Source organism: Malania oleifera, chromosome 5 (genome assembly GCF_029873635.1).
Source record: "Malania oleifera isolate guangnan ecotype guangnan chromosome 5, ASM2987363v1, whole genome shotgun sequence".
Classification (NCBI taxonomy): domain Eukaryota; kingdom Viridiplantae; phylum Streptophyta; class Magnoliopsida; order Santalales; family Ximeniaceae; genus Malania; species Malania oleifera.
The window spans coordinates 42,509,496-42,528,023 of record NC_080421.1 but is presented as its reverse complement, the minus strand read 5'-3'; the positions used below and the strand labels follow the sequence as shown (position 1 = coordinate 42,528,023).

General features: G+C 41.1%; 1 protein-coding gene across 5 annotated transcripts in view; it reads left to right on the top strand.

Moving 5' to 3' along the window:
- Positions 1 to 18,528, top strand: part of LOC131154809 (transcription initiation factor TFIID subunit 11) — a 50,172-nt gene that overhangs the window by 17,176 nt on the left and 14,468 nt on the right. For all 5 annotated transcript variants that reach the window (XR_009136670.1, XR_009136669.1, XR_009136671.1 and 2 more), the window contains exon 3: positions 11,464 to 11,551. Coding sequence is in view for 2 of the 5 variants with exons in the window: in XM_058107572.1 (XP_057963555.1) it covers positions 11,464 to 11,551 (88 nt within the window). In the remaining 3 variants the exon portion in view is untranslated. The remainder of the gene's footprint in view (positions 1 to 11,463; positions 11,552 to 18,528) is intronic.

Below are 18,528 nucleotides of genomic sequence, written 5' to 3'. Positions count from 1 at the left end.
TTTGATGAAGCGGTATCATCACCAGCGTAGTCAGTCAAGCGTTCTGCAGCAGCTTGTGCAATTGACAAGTCTTGAACCCTTTTCCTATGAAGTTCAGTTCTTGCCCACGGTTTCATCCCCTCTAGAAAATAGAACAACTTGTCCTTCTCTGACATATCCCGAATATCCAACATTAAAGCAGAAAATTATTTCACATATTCCCTGATTGACCCCATATGCTTGAGATCTCTCAGTTTTCTCCTTGCATTATACTCAACATTTTCAGGAAAGATATGGGCCTTGAGCTCTCTCTTCAAATCTGCCAAACTATTGATTACACAGCTTCCATTTTCAATCTTTTGGTACTTGGTATGCCACCACAGTTTGGCATCACCAACCAAGTACATGGTCACAGTATTCACCTTTGCATGTTATGAGGCCATCCTCATAGCGCGAAAGTACTGCTCCACATCAAACAAGAAGTTCTCTAACTCCTTGGCATCTCGGGCACCCCCATACGTCCTGGGTTCTGGTACCTTGGTCTTGCTAACTCCCGGAGTGTTGGAGTTCCCCATAGCAAGAACCGTCAGATTGATTTTGCATCCAGATTAGCCATCCGCGACTGCAAAGTTTCAACTGTATGGCGAAAGTCCTCTGACATCTCACTTAGCAAACTTGCTTGATGCTTTTGTAATCCCATCACTTCATCAACAAGTTCTCTCATCTGGGCCACCTCCGCAGTCACAGTATTTTTTTGCCTCAACCTGTGCTTCTAGCACGCTGATCCTCTCAGCATTGTTTGGTGCCATGGTTACTTACCAAAGCTTTCCAAATCCAACAACGAAGGCAATCGAATTCACGTTGCAACTCAAGCTTGGGCTCTGATACCAAGTGTCATGGTCCGACTATTTTCACACCCTTGTGAAGGGTCGTGCGGCACTAGCTAAAGCACTCTTGTTTGACTAGCCAGCCTAACGTTTACCAACATTCATCCACGAAATACTTTTATTAGCATTCAATCAAATGGTAGCGGAAACAGTAAGCATTCATGAAATCCGTGGCAAGCAAGCAGTAAACATTGAAGCAAACGTAATTCATTAACAACACCTCCGTTGACATCGAGTGTTTGGCGAGGGACGCAAGTAGGCTAAACACATTAACAATAGCTAGTGAGTTTTACAATGACTGATAAACACTCACCCTCCCCTAGAGAGGTTTTTATGTAATTATCATCCTAGCACTAGGAAACATCAAAGTGACCGAGGAGTCATACTGCATTATTTGGCATACAAAGACACTACTAGCAGAAAATAACTCTACACTAGTATTTACATGATGGAAACTCATCCCAAGCACACGAGATTGGTCACAGGTAAGCATAATGTCCTGAACAAGCTTAGCTCGTGACACCGGGCACCGACAAAGCGCGTCGCTTTGGGGCGATGACCTAGCCCACTGTCACGGTCCGCCTTTTTCACACCGTTGTGAAGGGCCGTGCGGCGCTAGCTAAAGCACTCTTGCTTAACTAGCCAGCCTTTTGTTTACCAACATTCATCCACGGAACACTTTCATTAACATTCAATCAGATAGCAGCGGAAATAATAATCAATTCATGAAAACCGTGGCAACCAAGCAGTAAATATTGAAGCAAACGTAATTCATTAACAAATCCTCCGTTGACATGTTGTACTTAGCGAGGGAGGCAAGTAGGCTAAGCACGTTGACAATTGCTAGTGAGTTTTACAATGATTGATGAACACTCACCCTCCCCTAAAGAGCTTTCTAGGCCATTCTCACTCTAGCACTAGGAAACATCAAAGTGACCGAGGAGTCATACTGCCTTATTTGGCTTACAATGAAAGAAATACTAGAAAATAACCCTACACTAGTATTTACATGATGGAAACCCATCCCAAACACACGAGATAAGCGGTCATAGGCAAGCATAATGCCCTGAACAAGCTTAGCCCGTGACATTCTCCCCCACTTATGCGGTCGACGTCCTCGTAGACTTTTGGCGGTAGGTACACTTCAAATTTGTCCACGAACAGTTGAATATCTTCCGCAGAAATCCAGCTGATTTCTTTGTCATCAAGGCGCTTCCACTTCACTAGGAATGTCTGCCGCTTCTTCCTTGAGGATATGAACTTTCTGCCTGCAAGGATCTCTTCAACATCATGTCTGTCAGGTTGCACTGTCTTCAACTCTGCGCTGTTTGACTGACTTCTGCTCAGGTCATTGGTGTTGGCGTTGAATGGCTTGAGGCAATTGACATGAAATTGCGGTTTTCTCGGTTGATCTGCCCACTTCTTCATCTGCTCAAAAGCTTTCTCCAGATAGGCTTGGGCAAAGTCTGCATTCTGTCTTCCTTCACTAGTGAAGATGTATGCCTTAGGACTCTTTCGTCTGTACGGCTCGCCCACTGTGTGAGGTAACAGCGGCAGCTGGTCTATAACAAGCTCAAAAGGGCTCTTGTTGGTAGTTGAGCGCCTTTGGGCGTTGCCACAGAATGGAGCCACATGAAGTAGTTGCACGCCATTCTTCTGGTTGTCGTTGACAAAATGGCACAAGTACTCATCTAGTAGCTCTCTGAATCTCTTCATCTGTTCGTCTGTCTGTCGATGATAACTCGAAGAGATGTCAAGATGTGACCTGAATATCCTGAAAAACCCTGTTAAGAAGTTGTCAGTGAACATTAAATCTTGGTCACAAATAATAACTTGGGGAAAACCCCAAAGTTTCACAATGGTCACAAGGAACAATTGTGTCGTCCCCTCTGCCGAACAGTACTTTGGTGCGGCCATGAAAGTACCATACTTCTTCCGCTCCCCCTTGTCTTGTTGGCAAGTGAGACAAGTTTTGGTATAATTAACCACATCATCCCGCGTGTGCGGCCAATAATACCTTCCCAGTAGTCCTGTCATTGGAGTCATTCTCCGCGAATACCCCTTAACGAACTTCCTGTAGAAACTAGTAAGGCCAAGAAAGGAACGCAACTCCTTCACTGTCGTGGGGATCTTCCGTTCTTGAATCCTCCTTACCTTCTCCATACCCCTCCGGATACGACCTTGTTCAACGACTTGACCAAGGAATTTGTTGCTCCACCGAGCGAAAAAGAAATTCTCCTTCTTCAAATTCAGACTGTTTCCCTTCAGCCTGTCGAACACCTTCAGTAGATGCTCTTCATGTTTCCTCTGAAACGACACCGATACTCCCAACGGTGTTTTGGAAGGGCGAACACATCCCGCTTCCACTTCATCAAGCTGTTTCACCAACTCTACTATCTCTCTAGGCGCAATCCAACATGGCCTTTTAGCAGGTGGTTTCACTCCTGATAACAACTTGATCTCTTGCTCCACAGTCCGTCGTGAAGGCAAATTGTGAGGCAGCTTATCCGGCAACACCTCCTTATCCTCATCCAACACCGCTTGGATGGGCGTAGGCTCCAGCTCTTGGCCTACTTCTTTGTCTACCACCACCGTGGCTAGACGTGTCTGCTCACCCTGACCCAATCCTTCATTGAGTTGTATGGCTGAAAGGGACTTCCCTTCGTCTCCTTTCGTTGCAACGACTTGCACCATGCACGAGTGATCTCCCATCAGACACAGAGAACCAGCCGAAGGCATCAGCACTGCCCTCGTCCCCATTAGGAACTCCGTTCCTAGAATGACTGGATAGTCATCCAATGGAACTGCTGTGAAATTCGCATGACCTTCCCACTGTCCAAGCTTTATAGCCACTTGCTTGGCTACTCCCAGAGTAGGCTGGGCTACAGAGTTAACTGCTTTCACGCGTCCTGTATCCTTCTCTAAGGGTAAGTTGAGTCTTCCTGCTTCCAACTGCGAAACAAAATTATGAGTAGCTCCCGTATCCACCATAGCGCGAGTACTCTTCCCATTTATCCTCAAGTCCACAAACATTAACCCTTTTGCTCGTGTAACTTTCGGTAGTTTGGCCTGCTTTTCCAATGCGTTCACCAACCGCACTGAACCCACCCTCGGGGCTTCATCCTCTTCCCCATCGTCTTCCACTGCCTGTTCTACAATGGAAGCCTGTAAGGCATTAAGTGATGCTTTGTGAGGGCACTCAAAAACTCTATGAGGACCTCGACACAAGAAACACTCAATTTTACTCTTCCCCTTTCCATTGGGTGTGTTGAACCCTCGAGACGACGAAGCTTCCTGTAAGGTTGATGAATTAGGGTCGGCTCCCCCACTCTTGGGTTTGCCATTCTTGAAAGACTTTCCACCGTTTCCCTCTCCGCCAAACCGTTTGGACGAAGTGGTCTCATCACCAGCGTAGTCTGTCAAGCGTTCTGCAGCCGCTTGTGCAGTTGACAAGTCTTGAACCCTTTGTCTATGAAGTTCAGTTCTTGCCCACGGTTTCATCCCCTCTAGAAAATAGAACAACTTGTCCTTCTCCGACATATCCCGAATATCCAACATTAAAGCAGAAAATTGTTTCACATAGTCACTGATTGACCCCGTATGCTTGAGATCTCTCAGTTTTCTCCTTGCATTATACTCAACGTTCTCAGGAAAGAATTGGGCCTTGAGCTCTCTCCTCAAGTCTGCCCAACTATCAATCACACAGTTTCCATTTTCAATTTCTCTGTACTTGGTACGCCACCACAGTTTGGCATCACCAACCAAGTACATGGTCGCAGTATCCACCTTTGCCTGTTCTGAGGCCATCCTCACAACGCGAAAGTACTGCTCCACATCAAACAAGAAGTTCTCTAACTCCTTGGCATCTCGGGCACCCCCATACGTCCTGGGTTCTGGCACCTTGGTTTTGCTAACTCCCGGAGTGTTGGAGTTCCCCATAGCAAGAACCATCACATTTACCTTTGCATCCAGATCTGCCATCCGGGCTTGCAAAGTTTCCACCGTGTGGCGAAAGTCCTCTGACATGTCGCCTATCAAACCTGCTTGATGTTTTTGTGATCCCCTCACTTCATCAACAAGTTCTCTCATCTGGGCCACCTCCGCGGCCATAGTGTTGGTTGACTCTTCAACCTGTGCTTCCAGCACGCTGATCCTCTCAGCATTGTTTGGTGCCATGGTCACTTACCAAAGCTTTCCAAACCCAACAACGAAGGCAATCGAATTCACGTAGCAACTCAACCTTGGGCTCTCACCAAGTGTCACCGACTTGGGCTCTGATACCAAATGTCACGGTCCGCCTTTTTCACACCGTTGTGAAGGGCCGTGCGGCGCTAGCTAAAGCACTCTTGCTTAACTAGCCAGCCTTTTGTTTACCAACATTCATCCACGGAACACTTTCATTAACATTCAATCAGATAGCAGCGGAAATAATAATCAATTCATGAAAACCGTGGCAACCAAGCAGTAAATATTGAAGCAAACGTAATTCATTAACAAATCCTCCGTTGACATGTTGTACTTAGCGAGGGAGGCAAGTAGGCTAAGCACGTTGACAATTGCTAGTGAGTTTTACAATGATTGATGAACACTCACCCTCCCCTAAAGAGCTTTCTAGGCCATTCTCACTCTAGCACTAGGAAACATCAAAGTGACCGAGGAGTCATACTGCCTTATTTGGCTTACAATGAAAGAAATACTAGAAAATAACCCTACACTAGTATTTACATGATGGAAACCCATCCCAAACACACGAGATAAGCGGTCATAGGCAAGCATAATGCCCTGAACAAGCTTAGCCCGTGACACCCACCCTCGCCCACTTTTTGCTACACCTGGGTGGTACAAGTGCAATGCATTGATTGTTGGGGACGCCTCAGTGAATATTCGGTCAAGATTGATATTATAGTGATATGACAAATTTTACGTTGGTTATCAGCTACCCAATGCAATCCCCCTCTTTACCCAGGCTTGGGACCAGCTGTGTGTGAAAAAAATTTGGACACTAAGTGCATCACAGGCGGAGTTTTTAACAGTTCATAAACAGCTTCTCATATTTTTCTGCACTGTGTTTTTGCTTGGAAAAATGCGAAACAGGTTTTTTGGTTTATTGGGAGAAAGTTGGGTCTGCGCAGACACAATGTAGAATTTCTTGGTATCTCTTTTTCTGGCCTTGGGTAGAAATAAGGATGCTGTAGCTTTATGGAGATGTCATTACATAACACACACATTTTCTGGGAAGAAGCTGAATATTTCTTTGTTTTGGGATAAGGTTCATTACTTAGCTTCGCTCTGGTGTGTTGGTTCGGGATGCCTTAAAAGGAGTGAGCTTCTCTGACATCCAACAGTATTGGCTATCTTTGTTGGTTTGATTGTTGTTTTTTCATTTATTTTTTCTGTTCTCTTTAGGAAGGTTTCTCGCTCTTCTTTTTGTACATTCTTTCTTTAATGGAATCGTACCCTTTTGTTGTCAAAAAGAATTAAAAAAGGAAAGAAAAGAAAAAGGAAGTTGTGGTCCTCCGGAGCTCTACAATTCCTTTCATGCCAAAATACTTCACATATCACAGCCGGATAAATTCCCAAGCCTTCCTTTTTTCCATATTGTCACACCCTCTGCAGCGTGGGAACATCTCTATATTGATCTTCTGCAGAATCCATTCAATACCAAACATACAGAAAACTGAGGAACACCACATCAATAGCAACATGCCACTGAAACAATAAGTGGCCGACAATCTCCTGCAAGACTATTTACACCGTGGTTTTAAATAAAGGCTGCGACTGTTACGTAACATCGTTATGTAATGGTTTTTTGGGTTACCGATACTGTTACACACCGCGAAATTGGTGGGAAAAAAATCACAGCCTTAGTTGCTGTTACGGACCGCAACTGTTACGTGAAGGCTGCTATGGCCGTTATGTAATCGCTACTGGATTGTTACACCAGAAAATTATTTGATTTTTTACTTTTTCTTCTCACTTTTTCCCTCTCTTTCATATATCATTCTCAATATACCTAGTGGCAAGAGGGGGAAAAGATTATAACGAGGATGACAATGATACAAAATTTACTATTTCTTTAAATACTAACAATAGATGCATTAATTAACAATTTGAAAATACTAACTTGTTAGGAAAATATTTTATTTTGATAATATTAGTAATGTGATATTTATGTTCTACATTTTTCAACTTCAACCTTCTTTCTTTTCTAACTATTTTATATTTGTATGATTTGTATGTCTTCTGTGTCTAATAGATTAATGGAGTGTATAATGTATTTTGTTTTATTAATTAATTTAGCACACATAAGAATTTATCACAGAAAAAAACAATGAGAAGTATAAATATGCACACACATGTAATTTTTCTATCAATGGTGGTTTAAAACAAATGTAAACTTGTTGCCCTTACCAAGTAACTTAGTTACACGAACTAAAGGATCCAAAAAACACTAAAACTCTTTCTACGATGGGCTAAAAGCTTAACACATACAAGTAAGCTAATATGCACAAGGTTGTGCGTGCTTAAAAAAATTCACAGCCGTTATACCCGCTTCCCGTTATTTAACATCTATTACTCCTGCTTCGCGTTACACCCATTACCGTTATGTTATGGTACCTGCTACCGCGATTTAAAACCATGGTTTACACAATGCAGAAACAATTAACATCAGATCCTCTAATTATCTAGGGTGAGAATGGCTCCTGAAGCAGATGTCTACACAAAAATGAGTCACCTTGAGTGGAGGATTTGAAGAATTCCTGGTTTGCCTCACCAACGAGTGGACACTTTCTTGCTGCTCTGCTCCCCCTTCGAATGGAATGGATCCGCTGCCCCTCCAATAGAAGCTGAAGATGCGGGCTTAGAGCTTTCACCCCGCTTTCCCTACTTCAATGGAAAGGGGGAATCACCCATCTAATAGCCGTTTCTTTAGCATCGGTCTTTCCAAGCAAGATGCACTTCTTACCTCTCTTACAATATAAACCACAATCTGAGGCCTGCCCTAAAAGAATTTTTCAATTTGGTCCCTGAAACATCCACTTCTTACACTTATTACTAGAATCTGTGTCCATCTCTAGTCCAGCAATGCTTTCTTGTTCTGTTCAGTGGAATAGCTATTCATTGGAATAAGATGGAATATAGTTTAAATTTTGGAAATCAAGGGAATACTATTCCTTATATATACCTAATTATTTCATTCAGCTTGTAATAAGAAAGGAATAAACATCCCCATGATGAAATTTGGGAATAGTTATTCCTTGTCTATTCCTTATTATGGACTCATAAATTGTTTCACGTTGTTATTTTCTTTATTATAACAACATAATTTCTTGTATAGCTAATTGTAACTGACCTACTAAAACTAATCTATTCGTGGGAATAGGCTTTCCACAAACCAAACATAACCTTAGTGACCTTGGGTTCCATGTAGTCCCTAGCCTTTGTGAACTCCAAATACATGTCCACTAAAGCATTCATGTTTCCAAGATTCTAAAGATTCCTGAGACTCCCTTATTAGAGGCCTCCCACTGCATCAAATATGAAATATAATAACCCTAATTACACATTCTGCCATTCCCCACCATAAAACATTTTATGCTTGGAGATTTTACTTATATGTATAATTTCTTCCCAATCTAACAGCATATAAGAAATTCTTATCAAACCCTAACACCATCCGCTTGAATCTATCCCTAACATCACCCCCTATCAACATCCACAAAGAGCCTCTCAACAACAAATCTCCACAACTTTATCCATAACCTTGCCTGAAGGCCCTCAATAGATGGTACTTTTTTGTTTTGATAATAAAAGAAAGTTCATTAGATAAGGAGAAATGAAAGAAAGTGTGTAGAGACAAGGAGTCCACCAAAATAACAGAAAAGAAAAAAAAAAAAAAAAAAAAACTGAAGATAAAACCATGAAACTAGATAAAATTAACCACGAAAACCCCTTTTCTGATCCCTTCCATCTTAATTTACAGAGCTCTTCAAATTCACTAATTCCCTTTGACCCTTCAATTTATGACTTTTGCCACCACCCAAGCGAGCCTTATTTCCTCCAATATCACTCAACTTTAAATTCAACTTATCCAAAAGATCTTGAGCTTCTAAGCCCTCCTTGGGAATTTCCTCCAAGGGAGTAAGCAATATTCCATCCCTACACTGTAAATTGTTGACCAAACCATCATTTTAAAAAATAGACACTCTTCAAACCTTCCAATGGAGCAGGATGAACATAAGATAAATCCCCTGCTTTGTCACAAGAATCAAAAACCTACCAAAATTGTTTTCTAATCTCATCCAACAACAACCCCCTACCACTGTCATATTCACTCAAATCATCACTTTCTGAGTGTGAAAAATCCCCCCATTTCTTCACCTCCTTTTCTTTTCTTGCCCCATTGCTACACCCAACCTCCTTTGTAAGAGTGTCTTTTACTATGCTAAGTTCTTCTATTAAGTCTCTCCTTAAAAGTTTTGCCCCTGTCACACAAGGATTTTCTTTCTTCTTATCCAACACCTTCCTCATCTCAGCACCCATACAAGCTGCCTTCCTACAAGCATATGCCTTACTACTGTCCAATCAGTCAAAATTTGGACAAAGATAGCATCAATCTCCCCCATAACTGCTCTTGGCTTTTTACATCTTACCTCCCCATTTTTTGAACACTCTTCCAGGCTAGTTACATTTTTAATACCATAGTCTAATTCTAACTCTAAGCTATTAATATCCTGAAAATGTTCCAGAATTTGATCTGGCCGATTCAAAATTTGGTGTGCTGGAAAATGGGCGTGAAGTCTAACATCCTCCTTCCCACTGCTCGTTTCCTAGTCCTTGCCATTCTTGAAATACGGCAGTGACTTATCTAATTCTCCGTTTCCCTGTCCAGCATCTTGACTTTCGCCATTGCCTTCTGTATAGAGCCCAAGGAATGAAGATCCCTCTTAGACTCCTCTGTTGGAGGCCAACTCAGATATACCTAAGTGTTGGCCTTGCTCAAGTAAATGACCCAGTTTATATAAAAAAGAAATACCCTTCTTTTCTATTAGTTAGGCCATGTCCAAAACTAAAAACATACCTCCTAGCCCATGTCCCTTCACATCCCTCCCCTGAATGCAGCCCTAGCAATCTCTGAGAAGAGCAATATCCCTTGTCAGAACCCTGGCTTCTTTCTCAGGAAATTTTGACTGGTTAACAATGATTGCTGTCTTCAAAAGTTCAGCATTCTTCATCTGTACCCTAGCTGCCTTCTCAGTCAGTTCTGGCTGGTTAGCGGTGACTGTTGACTTTGAAAGCCCAGCTTTGTTCGTCTGAAACACACCACCACACCTACAGCACCTCTTTTCCCTTTCAGCTACAATACTACGATCTCCAGAAAGATCTTAACAATCGCAACCCTTGCCTTCACCTTTATTGCCTTCCAGCATGACCTGCCTCCATGATCTGAACTCTGAAGCCTGGATGACCATCAGCAACTACACCACCCAAATCTTTCTGTAACTCATCCGTTAGCACAAAACATTTGCGAAGCTTTGCCATCCTTCACCCTTCGCGATGCTGGGAATGAACACAGAAAATCTCTTATGTTTCCAACACAACCCTAACTCCAGGAACTTTCCCACCTTTGTCCACCTGATCAGCAACCAGTAATTTGTAATACCCTTGCAAAAGCTCTGAGAATCCCTCTCCGTGCAACCAAAAACTGACAACCCATCAATGAACCACAATATAGCCTCTTCTGATAACCTAACCCATCTGTAATGAACGGAATTCTGTGAGCAAAGATGAGCTCTTCTTGCCCTGGTCCTAAATGCAAATTGAAGGATTTTTCTTTGATCTGAATCGCTCAGTTCATCGTAACCCACACCAGGCTTTATTGAAGGGTATGCAAGAGAGGGGGAGAAGATCTGTTTCACGAGAGGGGGAGAGAGAGAGAGGCGGATAGGGGTGTTTCAAATTATTTCTCTCTCCCTTCCCTGGCACCAATGCACTCTTGTTGTACATGTAGTGTATTTTGCTAGGCCTACTTAAATGGTCCATATTCCTTTACCAAGAACTTGGTGGGCATTGACATTGTGAGCTTTAGCAAAACTGGCACAAGAATGACTAATTTTAGTAACCTTTGCGTTCTCCATCAAAATATAATTTTTACTCATCATTTACTAGAAATAAAATAAGAAATTTGTTTTCATGATGAGGAGCTGACTGATGAATAATGTGCTACGAATAGCCAAAATAGATTTTAAGTGCTGTATAAATGCAGTGATTCTACACCTTGTTTCTCTTTCTTAAGCTTAAAAGAATACAAGTATCATATGCAATGGGATTTTTTTTTTTTCTCCATTCTGTTTTCAAATGCTATGCAAAACAACATATGTCTAGTTTCCTTTTGATATGCAACAAATGGCTGTTCTGCACAGGAAGTTGAGACAGCCAATTGTTATTTTCTTTCTACCCATGTAATGAATGATCACTGGGCATGTCTATCTAAATTATATCATGTGTAATGAATCTTAACTAGACATTTTTTTTGGCGTGGGAATCATCACTAAACATGTTTCTCTAAACTGTTCACATATTTTGTTTCTGTCAGAGCTATTCTATCACAATTCACGGAAGAACAGATGAGTAGGTATGAATCTTTCCGAAGGTCTGGATTTCAGAAAGCAAACATGAAAAGGGTAAGGCTTCTTCATCTGCTTGCAATGTCTTCTGTAAATATTTTTCTTTATTTTCCTCAAGAAAATATTTGTTTTTCTTTGTCCAGCAGCAATCAGCCTTTTTTTGTTTTTTTTGTTTTAAGCAAATGAAATTTGTTGAGAACCAAGAAGAAAATACTACAATCAAAAAGAGGATGGTCAGTCCTAAAAAATAAGCCAAAAATGGAGAAAAAATGAAAAACAAGAAAGAAGAATTCTGCCATTGCCAATTGAAGCACTTTAAATTATCTAATTCACATCCATCTTTCTTCATCTTGCTCTTATCACCATCCATCCTAACTTCATGTCCATTGGGAGCAAATAACCACAAACTGATCTTATAATCAGTTGTTGAGCTTCAATATCCTTCTTACTTAGCTGCACCTCAAAAGATTGGAGGAAACGGCAAAAGTATCATCGTTTTTGAGTGTGGCACCTGATGGAACCCCTCGTGGGAAATGTCACTCCCTAAATCTTTGGAATCCAAAGCGTACACATATTACTCACGAAATGTATTTAATAATAAATGTCCATTGCATGCAAAGTTGCTATCAAAGTTGGCTTTCCTTATTACATCCCTCCACTTTTTACTTGCCGTTGACAGACAGCCCTTGGTAATCTTCTTCTCTAATCCATCTCTTTGATCTTCAGAAGAATATAACTACCATCATAATTTCTCTTTAAAGTTTTAGTGGTATGGTACACGCCTCCTGGTTATATTGTTTTCCTCAAAAGCTTTGTGTGCCTCAAAACCCACTTGCATAGCCTTTCACTGAGCAGAAACCTTACTAGACCTTGGCAGAGGGACTTGTTTTCTGGCACTTTCTGATTTGCTTCCTGATGTAGGATGGTAAGCTGGTTAATTGGATGGATCATTTATACCCAATTAGGAAACCATTTCAAAGAAAAGGGTCGAGAGATTGTTGGTCCTAAATCTGAATATAGTTAGTTAGTAATTGTTATGTGTTTTTAGTTTAATTAGTAGTATGCTTATGTGTATTTGGGGCTTTGTTTGTAATAAATGTGTCTTTTAGGCATTTATTTGTAATTCTTATTTATTTAGGGATTTATTTGTAGTTTTATTCTATCTTTAGAATTTCTTATAAATAGGGCGTGAAAGCTATATCAGTGTAGTTTTTGTGAATTTGAAAGTGGAAATTAAATGTGAGTTTCCCCCCATCTCTATCTTCTCCTTCTGGTGTTTTTCTTTCTCTCCCTTTCTCCTCACTGTTTCTCTTCCAATTTCTCCCTTGGCAGTAATTACTCTATATTGTTAAGTCTGTTATGTATCATTTGGTATCAGAACAACTCACAATCGCCACGCCATAGCCATCTTCCCAAAACATGTTGCTACCATCAAAGCCATCAGCTGAGATCACTGTCCAACACTAGAACACCAGACACCATTCAATTAGAGCCCCAGGACAGATTCACAGAAACCAGACAATCATTTTTCATCATCTGCAAGACTGCAATTTTTCTCCAAAATTACAATGTTTGCCCATTTCAAACTCTGTTTTTTTGACATCCCACTTCGACGACTCCAGCCCCATAAAAAAAACAGAACCCCTCTAAAATCCCTCCCCCAAAATTTCATTATGGTGCAATGACCAGGAGAGCCCTCACATGCTGGCTGAAGCTCTAATTGCCACTACTCCTTGTGTTAGCCTTGCTGGAGTTCTCCTGACACATCACCACCTCCATTACATTCTTCAACATTAGGTCTGCCTCCAGCTAGAAGATTATAGCTGGAGGACCTTCGCTAGTGGCGTACAGACCCCACATGCTGGTGAATGACTGAATCCTGCACCTGAAAATTTAAACTGCAGTGTAATAATTCAATTCTAGACACAATATTTTAATTTCACACTTGATATTTTTATCTGAATTGTTACAAATTGGACTTTACTATCTGCATTTTGGAGAGTCAATTGTGCCACCCCACCATCAAGAAGTAGACTCTATTGCTCCATTTTGTGAGTTTTGTAAGTGGATTTGTTTAAGTTCTGCATGATACTCAATATTAAAGGTAATCAGAGATAGTTCTTGAGATATTGAGCAAGTATGTGATTTTGCATGAATATCAGGATTGTTGAAAAATTGTGTTTAGGGTCATTCGTGATATGAAGTTATGGTGTATGTGTTTGCAAATAATCAGAAATGTGGTGACTATTGTTGAGTTATCCTCCAAAGTGGAGTTGTTGGCTGGTAGGGTACAGAACATGGATAATGCTTCGTATAGGCTAACAGCTGAAGTAGCAACCTTGGGTAAAAGGCTCATTAATTTTCCTAGCAGATAAGAAAGTGGCATAGCTGCTGCTGCAGTCCACACTTTTGAGTTGTGCAGTGACGAAAATTTTCATTTGAATCCAGGGATTAAATTGGAAGTTTAAAATACCACCGATAATGGTTCTTTTGATGAATTTGATGATTGGGTGTATTCTTTGGAGTACTATTTCTGTTGGTATGAAATGAATGAGGCTCGAGTATTGTATTTGGCTGAATTGATTTGAAGGGAACTGCTTGAATTTGGTGGTTTAAACAGCAAGAGATCTTCGGAAGGAGGGGATATGGTGAAATCATGACATGGGATGAGATGGAACAAGCCGTGTAGGAGTTTTTGTACCTTACAATTACTAGCAACATGTTTACGTGTAATTCTTTAATTTGAAGCAAGAAGATAAGAAATAAAGAAAGAGATTACGCTAGTAGGTTGTATCATTTGGCTTCCATGCCAACATAGAATGAAAAGAGGATGTGATTATAGATTTTCTTACAAAAGGATTGAACCCAGCTATTGCCTCCAAGCTTGTTACATGTCATCTCACTCCATAAATGTCGAGGATGCCATGAATGTTACATGAAAAGGTTGAGGATCTCATGAATGTTGCAACTTAGAGGACTATATATAGCGTATACCTCTTAGAGCTACATCTTTGGTTTAAGAGGATCACAAGTATGAATTGTGCTTGAGAAGTCAGCTGAGCAATTTGGACAAATGTAGAGCACTTTGGAACAACTTATGAGGTTGCAATCAAGTGCTTCAAATGTCAAGATTTTGGACATCGAGCAACACAATGTCCTAACCAAGTCCTGGCAATTACAGAAAAAGGAGTTGATGATGCCATCCTAGTAATTGAGGTTGAGACAAAAGTCCTAAGTGGCTTAGATGAAGATGGCAATGTGAAAGATTGTTTAGGGCTTTAGCCTACCCTTGCCTCCTACATGGTTGAACAACCAACATTTTTCAAAACCCAAGTAGTTTCATAAGTAGCCTCTTTGGTTGTTGGTCCTAGTAGCTATACAAATGTAGTTTCTAAAGAAGTTGTAAGGAAGTTAAATTTGAAGGTTGAATCACATCCTGATCCATACGAGATTGCATGGGTCAACTATACCAATATCAAGGTCCATCTTGTTACTTGCTTACCTTTAAGTTTTGTTCAACTACGGGGACAATGCATTGTGATATCCTTCCTTTCAAGATTTATCATATCCATTTGGGTTGTCCATGGTTGATAGGACAGGTAAGCATAATGCTATTGAAAATTCTTATATCTGTTAATAGAAGGCCATAAATTATGCCTTGTTAATAGTTATTAATCTAGGTTGTATATACTTTCATAAATAGAAGAGGAGATTTAGCTTACCATGTATAGCTTCCTAAAATCAGTCTATGTAAATTAGCTGGCTTACCATATATAGCTTCCTAAGATCACTCTGTGTAATTAACATGTACAGATTTAAGTTTCCTTGTATAACTGGCAGTCTTGCCTATATAATGAAAGACTTTCTCAAAAGAGAGGACAATTCGAACCATTCTGTTCTGGTATGAGAGCCATTCTCTAAGAAATCATAGTCCTAGTTTTCTCAGTCATAGCCTCGGTACTTATGCAGAAGTCAGATAATGTTTGTCAGATTCACTTGCAAAAATTATGCTGCTTGCGAGTTTCAATTGGAGACTTTTCTCAAGGGTAAAGAGCTGTGGGGACATAGATGGCAGCAGCAAAGGGGGATCTACTGAGGAAAGGTCTGTGGACAACAAGGCAGCTTGGGATGCCAAAGATAATCGAATCATGTCCTGGATTCTTGGTTCTATGGAGCCACATCTGATTCTTTCTCTGCATCGTCATAGGTCTGCAAAGGCTATTCGGAATTATCTCAGGCAAGTCTATAACCAAGACAACAATGCTAGGCGCTTCCAGCTTGAGTTGGCCATTGCTAACTATTCTCAAGGGGAGCTATCAGTTCAAGACTACTGCTCTGGTTTTCTGATTTTATGGAATGACTATTCTGACCTTGTTACAGCCACGGTCTCTGCAGAAGGATTGGAGGCAGGATTGGCGACAGTACAACACGTACACAAAACCAGCCAAAGAGACCAATTTCTAATGAAATTGAGGCCTGACTTTAGATCCTGTTTCGACTGGAGAGCTCGTGTGAGGAACAACGCCTCAATACTCAGAATATTATGGAACAGTCTCGTGTTGCTTCTAATACTGTATCAGTTGCCTATGCTGCTCATGGCAAGGGGAAGGGTCGTGACATGAGCACCACACAGTGCTATAGTTGCACGAAATATGGCCATATAGCCCCTAACTGTCCTCAGAAATTTTGTAATTACTACATGCAACCAGGGCACATTATTAAGGACTCTACTATTCTTCCTTCACGCTCCAACAAGGTCTATCATGCTGTTGTTACTGGTGACATACAGCCAGCTATGCCTGCTGCTACTGCTGCAACTTCTGCTGTTGCTTTACAGCCTCCAGCACCTTTTCTAACTCGAGAAACAGTGCAAGAAATGATTGTGAGTGCATTTTCAGCATTGGGTGTTCAGGGTACTGGTTCTTCATACCCCTCTTGGATCTTAGACTTAGGTGCTTCTAATCATATGACTAATTCTCTCCATGGTTTAAGTAATGTCAGAGAATATTGTGGCTCTTCACATATTCAAACAGCCAATGGTAGTGCTCTTGAAGCTAATAAGACTTGGGAAGTGGTGGATTGTCCTGCAGGTGTGACTCCACTCGGATGTAAGTGAGTCTATTCTATTAAGGTTAAGTTTGATGGTAGTTTGGACAGGTATAAAGCCCGCTTAGTAGCTCTTGGAAATAATCAAGAATATGGAGTAAATTACAAGGAAACTTTTGCTCCGGTGACCAAAATTACCACCATCCGCACAATTTTGGCTATTGCCGCTTCACAAAATTGGGGTTTGCACCAAATGGATGTGAAGAACGCCTTTCTTCACGGGGATCTCAAAGAAGATGTTTATATGCGTCCTCCTGCAGGTTTACTTTTCACCCCTACTTCGGCAGTGTGCAAGTTGCATTGCTCCTTGTATGGTCTCAAACAGGCCCCTCCTGCATGGTATGAGAAATTTACTTCTACCCTACTCAAGTTTGCTTTTCTCATAAAGCAAGTATGATGCATCTTTGTTTCTTTGCAAAACTGAGATTGGTGTTGTCATTTTCTTCGTGTATGTTAATGACATAATCATCACGGGTACTGATTCGGTTCTGATCTCCCAATTAAAGCAGTATTTACAGGTGTCTTTTCGCATGAAGGATCTGGGATCTCTTACGTATTTTCTTGGTCTAGAAATCACTGCTGGTTCACATGGTATTTTTCTGTCACAGCACAAGCATGCCTAGGATTTGGTGGCTGCTGCTGGTCTCCAGGACTCTACCCCTCTTGATACTCCCATGGAACTTAATCTCAAGCTGCACAAAGAAGAGGGTGACTTGTTATCAGACCTTGTAGCCTATCATACGCTGGTTGGCAGCTTGGTCTATCTTACAATTACTAGACCTGATATTTCTTATGCAGTCCAACAGCTTAGTCAGTTCATGGCTTCTCCTTGGCACCTTCATATGGCTGCAGTTCGATGAATCATTTGCTATGTCCATGGCGCAACTTTGCGGGGACTTTTCTATCCTTCTGGTACTTCACTTGATCTTGTAACATGTAGTGATGCTGATTACGTCGGATGTAGTGACACTCGACGTTCTACTATGAGTTGGTGTATGTTTCTTGGTTTGGCTCTTATTTCTTGTAAAAGCAAGAAACAGGACCATGCTTCTAAGTCCTCTACTGAGTCTGAATATAGGGCCATGTCCCAAGCTTGCGCTGAGATACATTGGCTCTGAGGGCTATTGGCTGAACTTGGCCTTCTCTCCAGGTGGTCCTAACTCCTACGTCTCTTCATGTGGATAATACTAGTGCCATTCACATTTCAGCCAATCCCATCTTCCCTGAACGCACTAAACATATTGAGGTTGATTGCCACTTCATTTGTGAGGCGTTTGAAGCTCAGACTATCTATCTTCCTCATGCTTCTAGCAATATTCAAGTGACAGATATTTTCACCAAAGCTCTCACACGGCAACGACATAATTTTCTTACAAACAAATTGATGCTTATGGATAACCCGCATCAATTTGAGGGGGGATGTCAATAGATGGCCATAAATTATGCCTTTTTAATAGCTATTAATCTAGGTTGTATATACTTTCATAAATAGGAGAGGAGATTTAGCTTACCATGTATAGCTTCCTAAAATTACTCTATGTAAATTAGCTGGCTTACCATATATAGCTTCCTAAGATCACTCTGTGTAATTAACATGTACAGATTTAAGTTTCCTTGCATAATTGGCAGACTTGCCTATATAATGAAAGACCTTCTCAAAAGAGAGGACAATTCGAACCATTCTATTAATACCTTCTCCAACAAGTGTAAGTTGGCCTCATATTGAGCTCTTCCACTCACTACATTGAAGCGCACCCCTTCTTCCTTTCTTATGAAATGAGATGATTCTTTCCATGTTGATAGACTCCTTGGTGTTTTCCCCTGTGAACGAAGTCGAGTTCTTTTCAAAAAAAGAGGATTTGTCGTAGGATGAGAAGCGGGTAGTTGAATGGATCACTTTGACCCAATTTGGGAACCAATTTCAAAGA